Raw genomic sequence first — 13,023 nt, 5'->3', positions numbered from 1 at the left:
GGGTTGAAAGAAAATGAATCCCTTCCATCTAATGATTAAAGTTTAATGTACTCTCAAATAGTCCTTACACCCTGACGGGTGCTGCTTCTGCATGCGTCCTACATATCGTGACTTCTTTTAAAAAAACTTGTATCTTCGTCTGTCAATAAAAAGAAAATTGTAGTAAGTATGTATGGAATGCATATAGACTTACTGCGTTTTAACTTTGAGATGCAGCGTGAGATACGAGATTTTTTCAAAGTAGTGACGATATGTATGTCATGGGCAAGGGCAGCATCCGCTCGGTATCATCTCAGCCCTTACATTTCATTAAAGGCTCGGCACGCCTCCCAAATTTCCGGAATACCCTCTGCCATAGGGCCTTATAGTTTCCGTGATAGGAAAAACAAAAAAAAGCCTTTTATTTCCTGCTGTAAACATTATATAAGGTACAGCGGGGCAAATCTCGACTGGGGTGCAATTGTAACTGATCATTTTTTTTTTATTCTATGATGTTGAGTTCTACATGTATCCACTGAACACGCCTACCATAAATAACCGGTGGACACTCTATTTCATAATGCAAACATTGTAAAACATGGAAAAAATGGACCAGTTTCATTTGCCCCCAGTCGAGATTTGCCCCGCTGTACCTTTATATCTATAACTAATTTTTACTTTAAGGTGGTTAGTAGGTAGATAAATTAATTTCAGTTAGGTTTTATTTATATTTTGCTTGTATTAGAATGGTTAGTATTTATTTACCTAATTATATTTAGGTACTTAATATTTGTTTCTAATAGGAATCCCTCTCAGAGAAAGACATACAAATAGTAAAATGTGCCTACTTTGTAAAATTTTAAACAAACATTTCTCATAAATAGACACATATTATTATTCTTCATAAAGTATACCCAAGCACACGCGAATGGTCATCATTGACGCACAACTTATTGCACAAAGGAAAACGCAACCAGATTTAATTGTACTTAATATCTCAACATTACAATTACCATAAATAGATGCGCAGATTGGTATTGAGCGAGCGATGGGCGTCTCTGCTCGGAGGCCAACGAGCCAATTGCGATAATTACTCCGCGACACCTCCGCGCCATGCGTGACGTGCAACAACACCCAATCCACAAGGACCTAACTCTTCATGCACCCAACGAACAATTACAGCCGTACGCCACGCTCCTGAAAGTTAAATATACCTTGTTAGCTGAAATTAAATTTACTACCTTTTGTGACTCGAACGTTCCGTCTTCGTGTTTTGTCTAGTGCATAGAATCGCGAAATGCATCCAATTCAAAGCAACACGAGTAAATTCAAATCGATACGCACTTATACCCTTTCAAATTAGCAAAGGAGTGAGAGTGCGTGCGAGTGTGAAACGGGTTTCGCTTACGAGACCACTTCTGGTTTACGATATCACCGGGACCGGATTAGGCGACGATAACGCTCTTGATGGGAAACACTGTGCTCAGCCAACTTGTTAAATTGGTTCACAGTCGTTAAATCTACAGGGGGTGCTGTAACTTAGGACCGTGATCAGGTAAACATCGATATAAAACCAACTTTATTTACAATATTCTCTTTCCAAAGGACTGTTTGCACATTCGATTTTTACGACTTAATTCACCGAAGTAATGCTGCAGGAAGGCAAATATTACGCTTATTCATATTTGAGTATTTGAGTTGATTATTCATATATGGGAATGTTTGTGAAGTCAATCAATGAGAGACCATTTTAAACTAAAACATGAGATTATTTTTGTACGGAATCCTTAGAGTAAACAATGACCGCGTATCCATTTAATGATCGGTTGAAAAATGTGAACAAGTTGTTATGAACAGAGGGCGAACAATTGTTCAGCGAGTGCTTTTATTTTCCATGTTTTTGTTCTTATCTTTGTGGTCGGCAGAGACATTATCGTCATTTGTTGAAATGTATTTAAAATAATTGGTCGGTGCGGTGAGCAGTGCGCCCTTGCTGGGCAGGCTCACGCGATCTCGTGGCCAGTTTTGCGTGAATGCTCACATATTTGCTGTAAACGTTCGATTTAGTCGAAAATATCAGCTTTTGGGTTTACAGTTATGTTTTGAATGTAGGTAGGTATGTCAGGTGTAGTAATTTTCTTGTACACAAAAATGATTTTATAATACAACAAATTCAAATCAAGGAATAACTATTGATTGGGCACATACGTGTAGGTACGCTTTACATTAAGTTATGTTCAAAATTAAGCTTAGGTAACATTTTTAATCTAATAAGATTAGTAGCCTAGTAATATGGTGTGTACAGACACTGTAACGTACAAAACAGTAACTTAGCCTTACGAAGTGGTGATCAAAATAACAGTTTACGACATATTGCAATTTGTGGGTCGATAAAATTTTCTAAATAATACCTACAATACTTAGGAATTTCACTGCACAATTCGAGGTGCAGATTTTTGAAATTTGAGTACACATACCAGCGGAAAACGGTGAATTGCGAGCTACGGAAATGGGAATTCTAATATTGGTCAGTCCTTTTTAATTCTTTTGGTAGAATTAAAAAATATAAAGCAGAAATGAGTTCCAAACGTCGGGATGAATAAATTCATTATACGCGGTAGGTAAAATCCGTTTTTGTAAATACTTCTATTTCATTAAGAATATACAAGTTATGGAGATAGTTTTAAAAGAAAATCACGAAATTGAACGCTCGATATTAAAAAATCGGCAGGGATTGCTCACGCTTGGCAGTGGCCGTGATGTAGTTATGATTGATTCCATTATATCGGACGACGGTTTCGGTGTATCAAAGCGTGTTGACCGGCGGACCACCTGCTGCTGCTTAGCCGTAAACTCTTATTGAATAAAGAATGCACAGAGTTGAAGTGATATTTGATTTTATTGGAAGGCACTGGCGCTTAAGCTACCTACTGTCAAAATCTGCGTACATTGTACTAACCATACCACCACCAACCAGTGAACCAGTGGGCTTGTATGGTATCTATTTCAGTTTTTAACGCATTCTGATTAGGTAAGTACATTTTTTTTTAAACTGATAAAGTTATCACGTTATATGTAGATACCTAATAATATTTAAAAGTGAATCGCGAAAGAATCGAACAGCGAGTTCAAAAGCATGATTCAGTTGCATATAAAAAATCGTCTTCTAGTTTCTTTAAATTTCAATTATCTTTATTTTCACGGATCGTTCAAAACTGTAAATTGATTCTTTGAAAAAATACTTAAATAGACATTTAAACTAAATCCAATCTAATACTGTCGTAACTCTATGGCGTTGAATACTTTTAAAATAAGATTGTAATAGAATTTCAATCAAATTTATATCATAATGGGCTGACATACAATGCGGGCTTTCGATAAGAACGCGTGCCTAGCCGTGTTTATGAAACGAGCCAAAATTGATTAATTTCATAACCGTGGCGGCACGGTAGCCACCCAAATATTTTTTAGACTGCATCTCCGTAACAAGTATCATAGATGAGATTTATACCTACCTAAGAAAAATATTAAAAGGCCGCATTCTAAAAACTTATTTTTACCCACTTCATTGTTGCGCAGAAGTCCAATTTAACACCAAACTAATATTTATAAATGCCAATATATAATAGGATTCCGTTGAAAACGAGGCATCCACTTAAGACAGACGCGCCCGATGAGCGGTTATCAAAACAGATCGGCTCATCGCAACCGTCTAAATTTTAATAAGTTGCCCACTACCGCCTTTGTTAACCGTGACGAGGCAGTTTTGGACAATGGCTTGCGCAACTTATCGACTAAATAAATCGATATCGGTTTACGAGGCGTTACGGGGCTCTAGCTACTGACCGCGGTTTGATTAATTGCATTCTTGAGTAGGCCAGCGGACAAGGGGTTCGATTCCCGAATCGAGTTGGCGCCGATTAATTAGCGAATCGATGACGAGACTTTTACGACTCTCATGCAGAGGATCTTTTTTAGAGGGAAATAAAAAGGTTTTGTTTTTGATTTAACGACTTTCCTTCTTTTTCGTTTCTTTTTACATCGAGTTTCAAAAATAAAATAAATCTTAATGTACATGTAAACAAAATCGATCAAATCGAGCCCAGAGTCCCAGACCTCCTCTTGGTGTGTCTAATGGGATGGAGTACTTTTTCACGGGCTTTTTGACATTTACTAACAAGGTCTTGCCTCGTTCGCTTCTATTGTGCGGTCTAAAAATCAAATCGATGGCCTCACAGCTTCCAATAAATCGATACATTTATTGATTTGTTACAGCTCTAAATTGGTTCCCAGCAGTGCACCGCGGCGATGCCCGGGCCGCGGGGCTGTCGCTTTTCAAACTTTTATAACGTGCTTTTTAGGGTTCCGTAGCCAAAATGGCAAAAACGGAACCCTTATAGTTTCGTCATGTCCGTCTGTCCGTCTGTCCGTCTGTCCGTCTGTCCGTCTGTCACAGCCGATTTACTCGGAAACTATAAGTACTACAGTGATGAAATTTGATGGGAATATGTGTTGTATGAACCGCTACAAAATTATGACACTAAATAGTAAAAAAAAAGAATTGGGGGTGGGGCCCCCATACATGTAACTGAGGGATGAAAATTTTTTTTCGATGTACATACCCGTGTGGGGTATCAATGGAAAGGTCTTTTAAAATGATATAAAGTTTTCTAAAAAACATTTTTCTTAAAGTGAACGGTTTTTGAGATATCAGCTCTCAAAGTCGTAAAAAGTATGTCCCCCCCCCTCTATTTTTATAACTACGGGGTATAAAATTCTAAAAAAAATAGAGGTGATGCATGCTAATTAACTCTTTCAACGATTTTTGGTTTGATCAAAGTATCTCTTATAGTTTTTGAGATAGGTTGATTTAACTGTAATTTTGGCAGGTGTATAAATTGACATAATAAGTTTATTATATTTGCTGCTACGGAACCCTTTGTGCGCGAGCCCGACTCGCACTTGGCCGGTTTTTTTTAAAACTAATACTTACTAGTTACGAGAGTATTTTTTGTTTAATATAAGGATTATTCTGCCATAATATTTACTCACGTGAATCGCCCTGTATGTTTTACGGTATTATGTGGAATACTTACAAAATATAGTTTCATTATACCTTAGTGCTAGACAATATCAATAGAATTACCTGAACAATATTAAGCTAGTTTTAATGAATATTACCTGTAGCTCGTGCGATTACACTGTCCAAAATAGACATTTAGCCTCCAATTTAACTATCGATATATTCTTAGTAAAACTGCTATTTATCAGACGTCGTCGTAATGCTATCTAGTGATTGCTAATTGAAATTTGTAGGAAAGCGGGTGTAGGCGTTTAGCGCAACGGTTGCTGCAAGCGGCCCCCCGCCGGCGTGGACACCTTTTTACTCGGGCCACGCCGCGGGTGCCGCTTCATTGCCTCCGATCTCATCGTTTTATGCTCCCCATAAAGCCAACAATAATTCATTTAGACGACGTGACGCCACTCACTCGTTAACTGGTGTTGTTCGATGCGGACGTGATTCCAGCCCGCCAGACAGTTCCGCCTTGGAAAATATCGCTGCTATTCCAAATCTCTCAGTTAATTATTCGATACATTTCTAATCGAATCACGTCAAATCGAAAAGAAAGCACCCATTAATCGAGCGCTACCATCAATACATAAAATCAAAATTTAATGATCTCGAATAGCCAGTTTAGCGTGTTACAATATAATCAACTCGATGACCGTGGAAGATGCTCGTATTCGATTTCACGACTCATCAGAAGAAAACTAATAAAACGTCAAATTCACTGTGCTTTAAAAAGATTTGAGGCTAATTAACTTGATCAGGTTAAGCCGTCCACATTTTTATTATTACTTTAATTTAGTTGGAGGAAACGTCTCTATTTAAAAACCGGTCTAAGTAAAACAAACAAACAAATTCATTCCAAACCATTAGGCACGAGATCTGACTGTTAATGTCTCAATTTAGAAACGGACGTAAATCTTTAAAGGCGTGACAATTACTGTTACTTTCCGGCAATACAAATAAAAAGGCTTTCCGTCAATTATCGATAAATTAACCCGATTAAACACTCCACGGCCGACGGCGCCGGACCGCCTTATCTCGGGACATGTCACGCTTTTAGGCAGGTAACACTGGCCCGCAGAAACATTTACATTTTTAAACTAATTTTCTGTGTATTATGTTTCTAAACCAAATAATTTTAGACACCCACGGAATCTCAAGTAATTAACATCGCGTCATCTAATCATTGCCGCTGATATTGATATTTATTACGACCTATCTCCACAATAAGCGTACAGTCAATAATGTGTACGAACATTATCACGTTATTAGATCTGATACGTACAAAAAGTCGCTGTAAGAATTTAAACGCTAAACATAACTAGCTCCTTCTATTGAAAATAACTAAACCTTTTAATCGAAGCGGGGCCCATTGTGACTAATCATGATTAAACGAGTTTAGACAAATTGCATGGCCGTGACTGGGCATGTAGACAACTGAGGCAACAGGGCTCGAGCTCGAATCATTAAAAGAACAATTATAGATATCACATTCATTCCCACCTGCAACCGTTGACTCGCTGATGATCTCGATCTAAACAAACACCGAATCTGACCGCTCGCCGATCTAAAACCGATTGCCATTTACAATTTAATATTGGTACATTGCCAATCATGTTTAATTTACACTGACAGGACGCGGAATAATTCAGACAGTATTTTTTTTTTTATTTCGATCGATTAAACTCAGAATCTTACTTATGATAAGTTGGTACCAAGACCATCAAGGACGATATAATACGGCACAGACAAAGTCTATACAAAAAGCGTACCACTGAAATTTAAAGGCTGTTTTGGCGTAAAATTAGATGGCGCTGTTTCTCAGTCTGGAAGTGGCCAAAATCATGTTTTCCCCAAATATTTTTGCGTGTTTTTATTTTTTATAAGAACAATTGACATGCTTCTTTATTTTAATATCATGATATCACGTCATTACACATTTAAAAAAAAATGTAGTCATCGTCAATGTTATGTTAGTGTTAAATGATAGTATTTAATAGGTGGCGCTAAAAAATTGAGGTACGATTGTATCCTATATAAATAATCCTTGGTTGGTACGGACTAGTTACGGCAATATTCAGTACTGTTCTTGATCAGGCTTTTTGTGAGCTAAAAGAAAACTAAATCGAACTAGATTAAAAGAGGCGACGCGTCGCTGAGCTCCCACAAAACCTTAACGGATTTTCAACGGTTCGTTTTCTTTTTATAAAACGCTTCTCCCAACATAATTAAAGATCTTGGTTGGTAAGTGATGACTGGTCACCATTAGATGTATTCTCAGCCACATCAAGCTTTTGACGTTTGAGGGCGGCGGGCTGACGCCGCGCTGCCTCACCGCGCCGATTACGAGCCAAACAAATTGTGTGGAGGGCACCTCTTTGTGCATTGGACGTGTTAACAATGAGAGGAGCCGCAACTGATCATTACTATTATACCTCCTATGCAAGGCTTTGTGTTTTGAGTAAATTATAACAGCTCGCCTGTATCATCGCTCGCCAGCTCACAGACAGCACGTCATTACCAACAGTGACCGCTTTAAATCGATTTGTTTCAACGCGTTGTTATAGACCACCAATAATACATTCATATTATTGACAACTAGAAGCTATAATTTTTCTATTTATTCTCCGTGACAAGCATTTGATGAGGCCGATCATTTTCAGTTGCCGATAGATACATAATTTCCTTTAACTAGCGTTGTCTAGAAAACGTTTCACCTGTGACATGTTAAGAGCGTCCATTAAGCAATTATTTACAATTATTCTTCGTGGACGTAATTGTTCAAAGTATGGATAATTTATGACTGCAATAATGAGTAAGCGGAAAAGTTTAACTTCAAGGAAACAATTAGGTACCTACACCAAACAAATTGCGTGCACATATGTTACTAACGCCTGAAATTAGCATTTGATTATTATTCGATTGTTAATCGTAATCAATACGATAATTATACGACAAAAAAAAACATTTGCACATTCACGTTATTAAATAAATGTTTCTCACAATGAAATGGCAGCAATTAACATAAAATGCCTGCAGGTAGGTAATGTATATTCAGTTTTGTAATGTATTATAAATTCAATACTAGATCTCTTACTCGTGCACTGAAACAAAAAAATAAACCTTCTACAAAGGTTTCCAATAATTGTAATAAATTACACCAGCAAAACTACTGGACTGGACGCAATTGCTCAGTAGCTGAACAACGAATTCTACGACAATTATTGTTGGTCAGGCTATGATTAAATTATGGCACTTATTCGAAGTGTTTCCTGAAAATTACATGGGATGGCTCTCGCAAGGCTGCGCGCGCACGCGATCCGAGCACGCATTAAACTCTATAATGGCCAACCATTCAGTGCTAGTCAAGAACACCGTAAGCGTACTTAGTGTACTGTGTACTTACTGCGTTTTATGTTCTCGTGGCTGACCGTTTTAAACGCGACCAATGACGCATCGGTTTTAACGCTCCCAGTCACTCTTTGAGCACAAATTGTAATTAACAATGCGTTCCTTCCAACCTGACGTTCAAACCTGGCACGAAGATGCCGGTGGCGGTGTTGAATTATAGCAATGCTTTTTCATCTTAGGCACTTTTATATTTTGTGCTAAGTGACCGTGTTTTTAGGATTAAGTATTATACCTCACTTTCCTCATTATTCTGATATTTTTTGACATGTTTTTGATTGACAATCATCCAGGAGCTGTTCATATCAGATATCAATTTTACTTATAAGAAACTGACTGAAAAACATTAAAATTATTTTAATATCATAGAATGTGTTACTGTTCTGTAAGGTACACCGGGTCAATTTCGACTAGGTGGCAATATCAACTTATCGACATATTTCTAAGTTTTAAACTTCTGTGATATGTGTCCGCTTCTTACACTAGTTGAAATTGACCCCCAGTCGAAACTTCTATAGCAAATAGTCTTAACTAAATCCAACGTTTTTTCTGCATTATATAATTTAGTTTATTTCCACAGGTGTGTGCACCAACGCGACAGCCCCCAGCGTGTCTTCGATCAACAGGATACTGCGGAACCGCGCGGCGGAGCGGGCGGCGGCGGAGTTCGCCCGCGCGGCCGGGTACGGGCTGTACGCCGCGCCGCCGCCGTACGGCGCCTTCCCCTGGGCCGGCGGCGGCGGCGTCTGGCCGCCCGGCTCGCTGCCGCTGCCCCCGGGCGTGCCGCCGCCGACAGGTGTACCGCACCCTGACATGCAGCAGGGCTTCTTATCATCTTCCGGGCGAGGCCTCATAGGTAAGTTCTTGCACTGAGAGAAAATACAACCAGTTTTCATGTTCGTTCAACAAGTTTTTTGGTTAAAATAGCGCCTACGTGCTCTTTGGTTCAAACAACAAGCTACTTGTCATTTGAATCGGCAATATATTTGAATCAACAAGTCGATTTTATAAAAACCACCTGACACATATTGTTTTAAACATACGTTTGGCTAATTCAAACGGATAAACCGCAACAAGTCGAACTTGTTAAATTCACAATGCAAATTTCTCTCAGTGTGCGAGGAACCTCAGCAATAGTAATTTATTTATATTTTTTTTTGTGTTGCAATACTCAATTTTCTCCTTTCCCGTAGATGTCGATGGCGATGACTCAGGATCCCTTGACGGAGAACAACCAAAGTTTAGAAGAAATCGCACCACCTTCAGTCCTGACCAGCTGGAAGAACTAGAAAAAGAATTCGAGAAATCTCATTACCCTTGCGTCTCGACGAGGGAACGCCTCGCTTCCAAAACGTCATTGTCGGAGGCGCGAGTTCAGGTAAAACCGCTATAAGACATTAATAAATTCCTCAGTCATAAACTATGCAGCCAATTAATAATGTACTGTAATAATGTTGAACGAGAAATATCTTAATCAAATCAGAGCTCATTTTACATCAATTTACATTCATGAATATTTGTTAAATCAGTGAGAACAGAATACTAATCATGTTTATTTACCGTTACTGACAGGTTTGGTTTTCCAACAGACGAGCCAAGTGGAGACGCCACCAGCGCATGAATCTCCTCAAGCGCGGTGGCGGCTCGCCCGTACACCGCCTGCCCCACTCCCCGTCCCCCTCCCGCTCCCGTTCGCGTTCTTTGTCCCCCGCGCGCGCCCCCTATCACACGCCCCAGATGGGCGGCGAGAATAGTGCTTTCAAGTCACTCTCTCATCAAGATACGGCTCTGAAGGCTCTGTCTCACCAGGCTCAGTTCGACAGCAACGCACTGAAAGCGCTGTCGCAGCATACGTATGAGAGCGGTGCGTTTAAACCTCATCCTGGGCTAGAGAATAGCGCTTTTAAGGCGCTGGTGCCTCATTCGGCGGCGGCTGCGTTGCTGGCGGCGCAGTCGATACACCTGGCTCGGGGCTACGACTCGCACTCGGATTCGGACGAGGAGATCAACGTGCACGACGAGAGCGAGGACGAGGCCGAGAGACACACCAGCCGGGCGCGGTCGTGCTCGCGCAGCCCCGCGCGCCCGCGACCGCAGCCTCCCAGCGACCTGCCTCTACAACTCACCAAACACGACCGTTGACCACTCATATTGTATTAAACATTATAAGGCTCAGAACAAATGATATTTAAATAGGTGTAGTCACACACAATAAACAAAATAGATCACGTTTTGAATGAACAAAAAGTTTATGATATTAGTTTCCTTTTTGGTTCCGATATTATTTAGAACCGCAAGACGGATTAAAAAGTTTATTCAATCAAGGACCAGGCGTTTTGATTTCTATTCAATTATGTGCGTAACCTTACTTTATTATTTATGATTTACTTCAACTTTCCTGCCGATATCTATCAATGCTTGAAATCATTTACAAACATCTTCTCAGCAAGGTTTTTATATAGAAAAGGCATTGTTCCTACGGTCTCTATTATGTTTTGTAAACGTACATTCCATATTATTTAAGTTGTAAATATTTATTTTAGGTAGTCAATTAAGCTCTAATGTAATTATTACTTAGATATATACAAGAAAATGACTGTGCACAAAAACGTTTTTTGTCAATGTAGTTCGCAATAATATATCTAAATACGCAATAGCGATTGTGACATTCTGTTATTCATATCATCAGAAGCTCTAGTGTGAATTTTATTCGAAATCGTTTAGATTTTCGAATGAATTAGTTTAGATAAACTGTTTTCCCAAGACGTCCTGCTTGGCAAGGGCGGATCCAGCTTTGTACTTCGTACTACGTACGGTCGCGTGGTCAATGTGTGTGCCCGGTTAACCTTTTCAACGCCAAGAGCCACTAAAGTGGTCGACTGCTGGGTTCCCACCACGCCAACGACCACTAAAAAGGCTATGGCGGACGTTGTCAAAGCGACTTTCCTACTGTCAGTTAAGTTTTATATTCGCTCTTCACCAGTTGACTTTTTGGCATCTATGGCATTTTTGACACGGGAGGAAAAGCGTTGAAAAGGTTAAGGCTCCGTTCACGTGGTCAATTCCTATGGACAGAATGAGCTTAGTGAAACGTAGTGGTAAGTCGTGTTTATGAATGAAATTTACACTGAAGCTACATATTTTTATGAATATTTTACCAAAGCAACTATGTATTTGGATTGTAAAGGCACGGTTTTAGGCAAACCAAAGTTCCTAATATATTCCTACTCGAAATGATCATTGTATCGTATGGTAACTTGTATAGTTGTCAAAAAAATGTAATTTTAATACGTTGTCTGTTGAACTGTAGTTTTAACTGAACCTGATACGAGTACTTAAAAATGAAAGGAGCACACTTGGTTTTATGTATTATTTGCGCAAATACATTATATATCTGGGTTCTTTACGTTAAAAAATAAACAATATTTGGGCGAAAAGAACCAAGTATGTTTCCAACCGAAGATGTGTGTCGTTTTGTAAATATTGTAATTATTTTGGGTACTATAATGTAAATTATTTATTTCTTAGATAATGAATATTTGTATAGTATGAGAAGTAGCAAATTACATACGTACCTACTTATTACGATAAATCTAATAAAAAAGTTGAAATATATTGTATTTTTTTATTAATTTCTCATACACCTACTTTCATTTGATGAGACGTGCGACATAAGATAGTAAAAATAAATTAAATACAACTAAAATAAACAATAGTCAATAAATGTTTAATTTACGTCAAATATTCGCATGATCTAAAATCGATTACTAAGAAGCCTTCATTTTATTTGTATTGTTTTATGTTGCACCTATGTTACATAAATGTACCTAAGGAAGAATCTGCGAGTGTACAAGAGGGGAAGAATGAGAAATAGGTACCTACCTAAAATGAATATTACAGATACAACAGAGTCAAAGCGATGGGCAAAATAACATCTAAAATGTTTCATAGGCAACATAGGTGATATAAGTACCTAGTTGTCGCTGAAATTGAACAAATATAAATGTGACTTTCCGAAAACAAATAATAAATAAATAAATATTGGGGACACCTTACACAGATCAACTTAGCCCCAAACTAAGCGACGATATACATACTTAAATAGATAATACATACTTATACTATACATAGAAAACATTCAAGACTCAGGAACAAGTATGTGTGCTCATCACACAAATAAATGCCCTTACCGGGATTCGAACCCAGGACCGCCTTGCCAGCAGGCTAGCTTAGCAGGCAAGGTCACTACCGACTGAGCCAGACCGGTCGTCTTAAATATACTTATGTGACCACTTAACGAGTTAAGTTAACTGCCATGAGAATCAAAAGTGGATGAAATCAAGTGCAATTGCAAATCCGAGAAAAGATCTGCGTTTGTCTTCCCACGGATTATCAAAGTAACATTTTCATTTCGTCACCAGTAGGAATCACCTCTAATTATCTCTTTATTATGTATCAGTACATTGTATATTGTATTTAGGTAAAGTTTGGTGGACAGTGGATACGGACAGTCAATGTATCAAGGAAATCCAGTGACATGCATCCGCTGCTTCATTTGCAGAGAG

At 38.7% G+C, this 13,023-nt stretch overlaps 1 protein-coding gene across 1 annotated transcript in view; it reads left to right on the top strand.

The window, feature by feature from the left end:
• The window catches only part of LOC125229087 (paired box protein Pax-6-like), a 73,805-nt gene extending 61,741 nt beyond the window's left edge, over window positions 1-12,064 (top strand). The window contains exons 5-7 of the mRNA XM_048133864.1: window positions 9,039-9,314; window positions 9,652-9,836; window positions 10,031-12,064. Coding sequence (XP_047989821.1) covers window positions 9,039-9,314; window positions 9,652-9,836; window positions 10,031-10,600 — 1,031 coding nt within the window. The 3' untranslated portion in view covers window positions 10,601-12,064. The remainder of the gene's footprint in view (window positions 1-9,038; window positions 9,315-9,651; window positions 9,837-10,030) is intronic.
• The last annotated feature ends 959 nt before the right edge of the window (window positions 12,065-13,023 follow it).

Source organism: Leguminivora glycinivorella, chromosome 8 (genome assembly GCF_023078275.1).
Source record: "Leguminivora glycinivorella isolate SPB_JAAS2020 chromosome 8, LegGlyc_1.1, whole genome shotgun sequence".
Classification (NCBI taxonomy): domain Eukaryota; kingdom Metazoa; phylum Arthropoda; class Insecta; order Lepidoptera; family Tortricidae; genus Leguminivora; species Leguminivora glycinivorella.
This window is presented reverse-complemented; position numbering and strand designations above follow the sequence as displayed.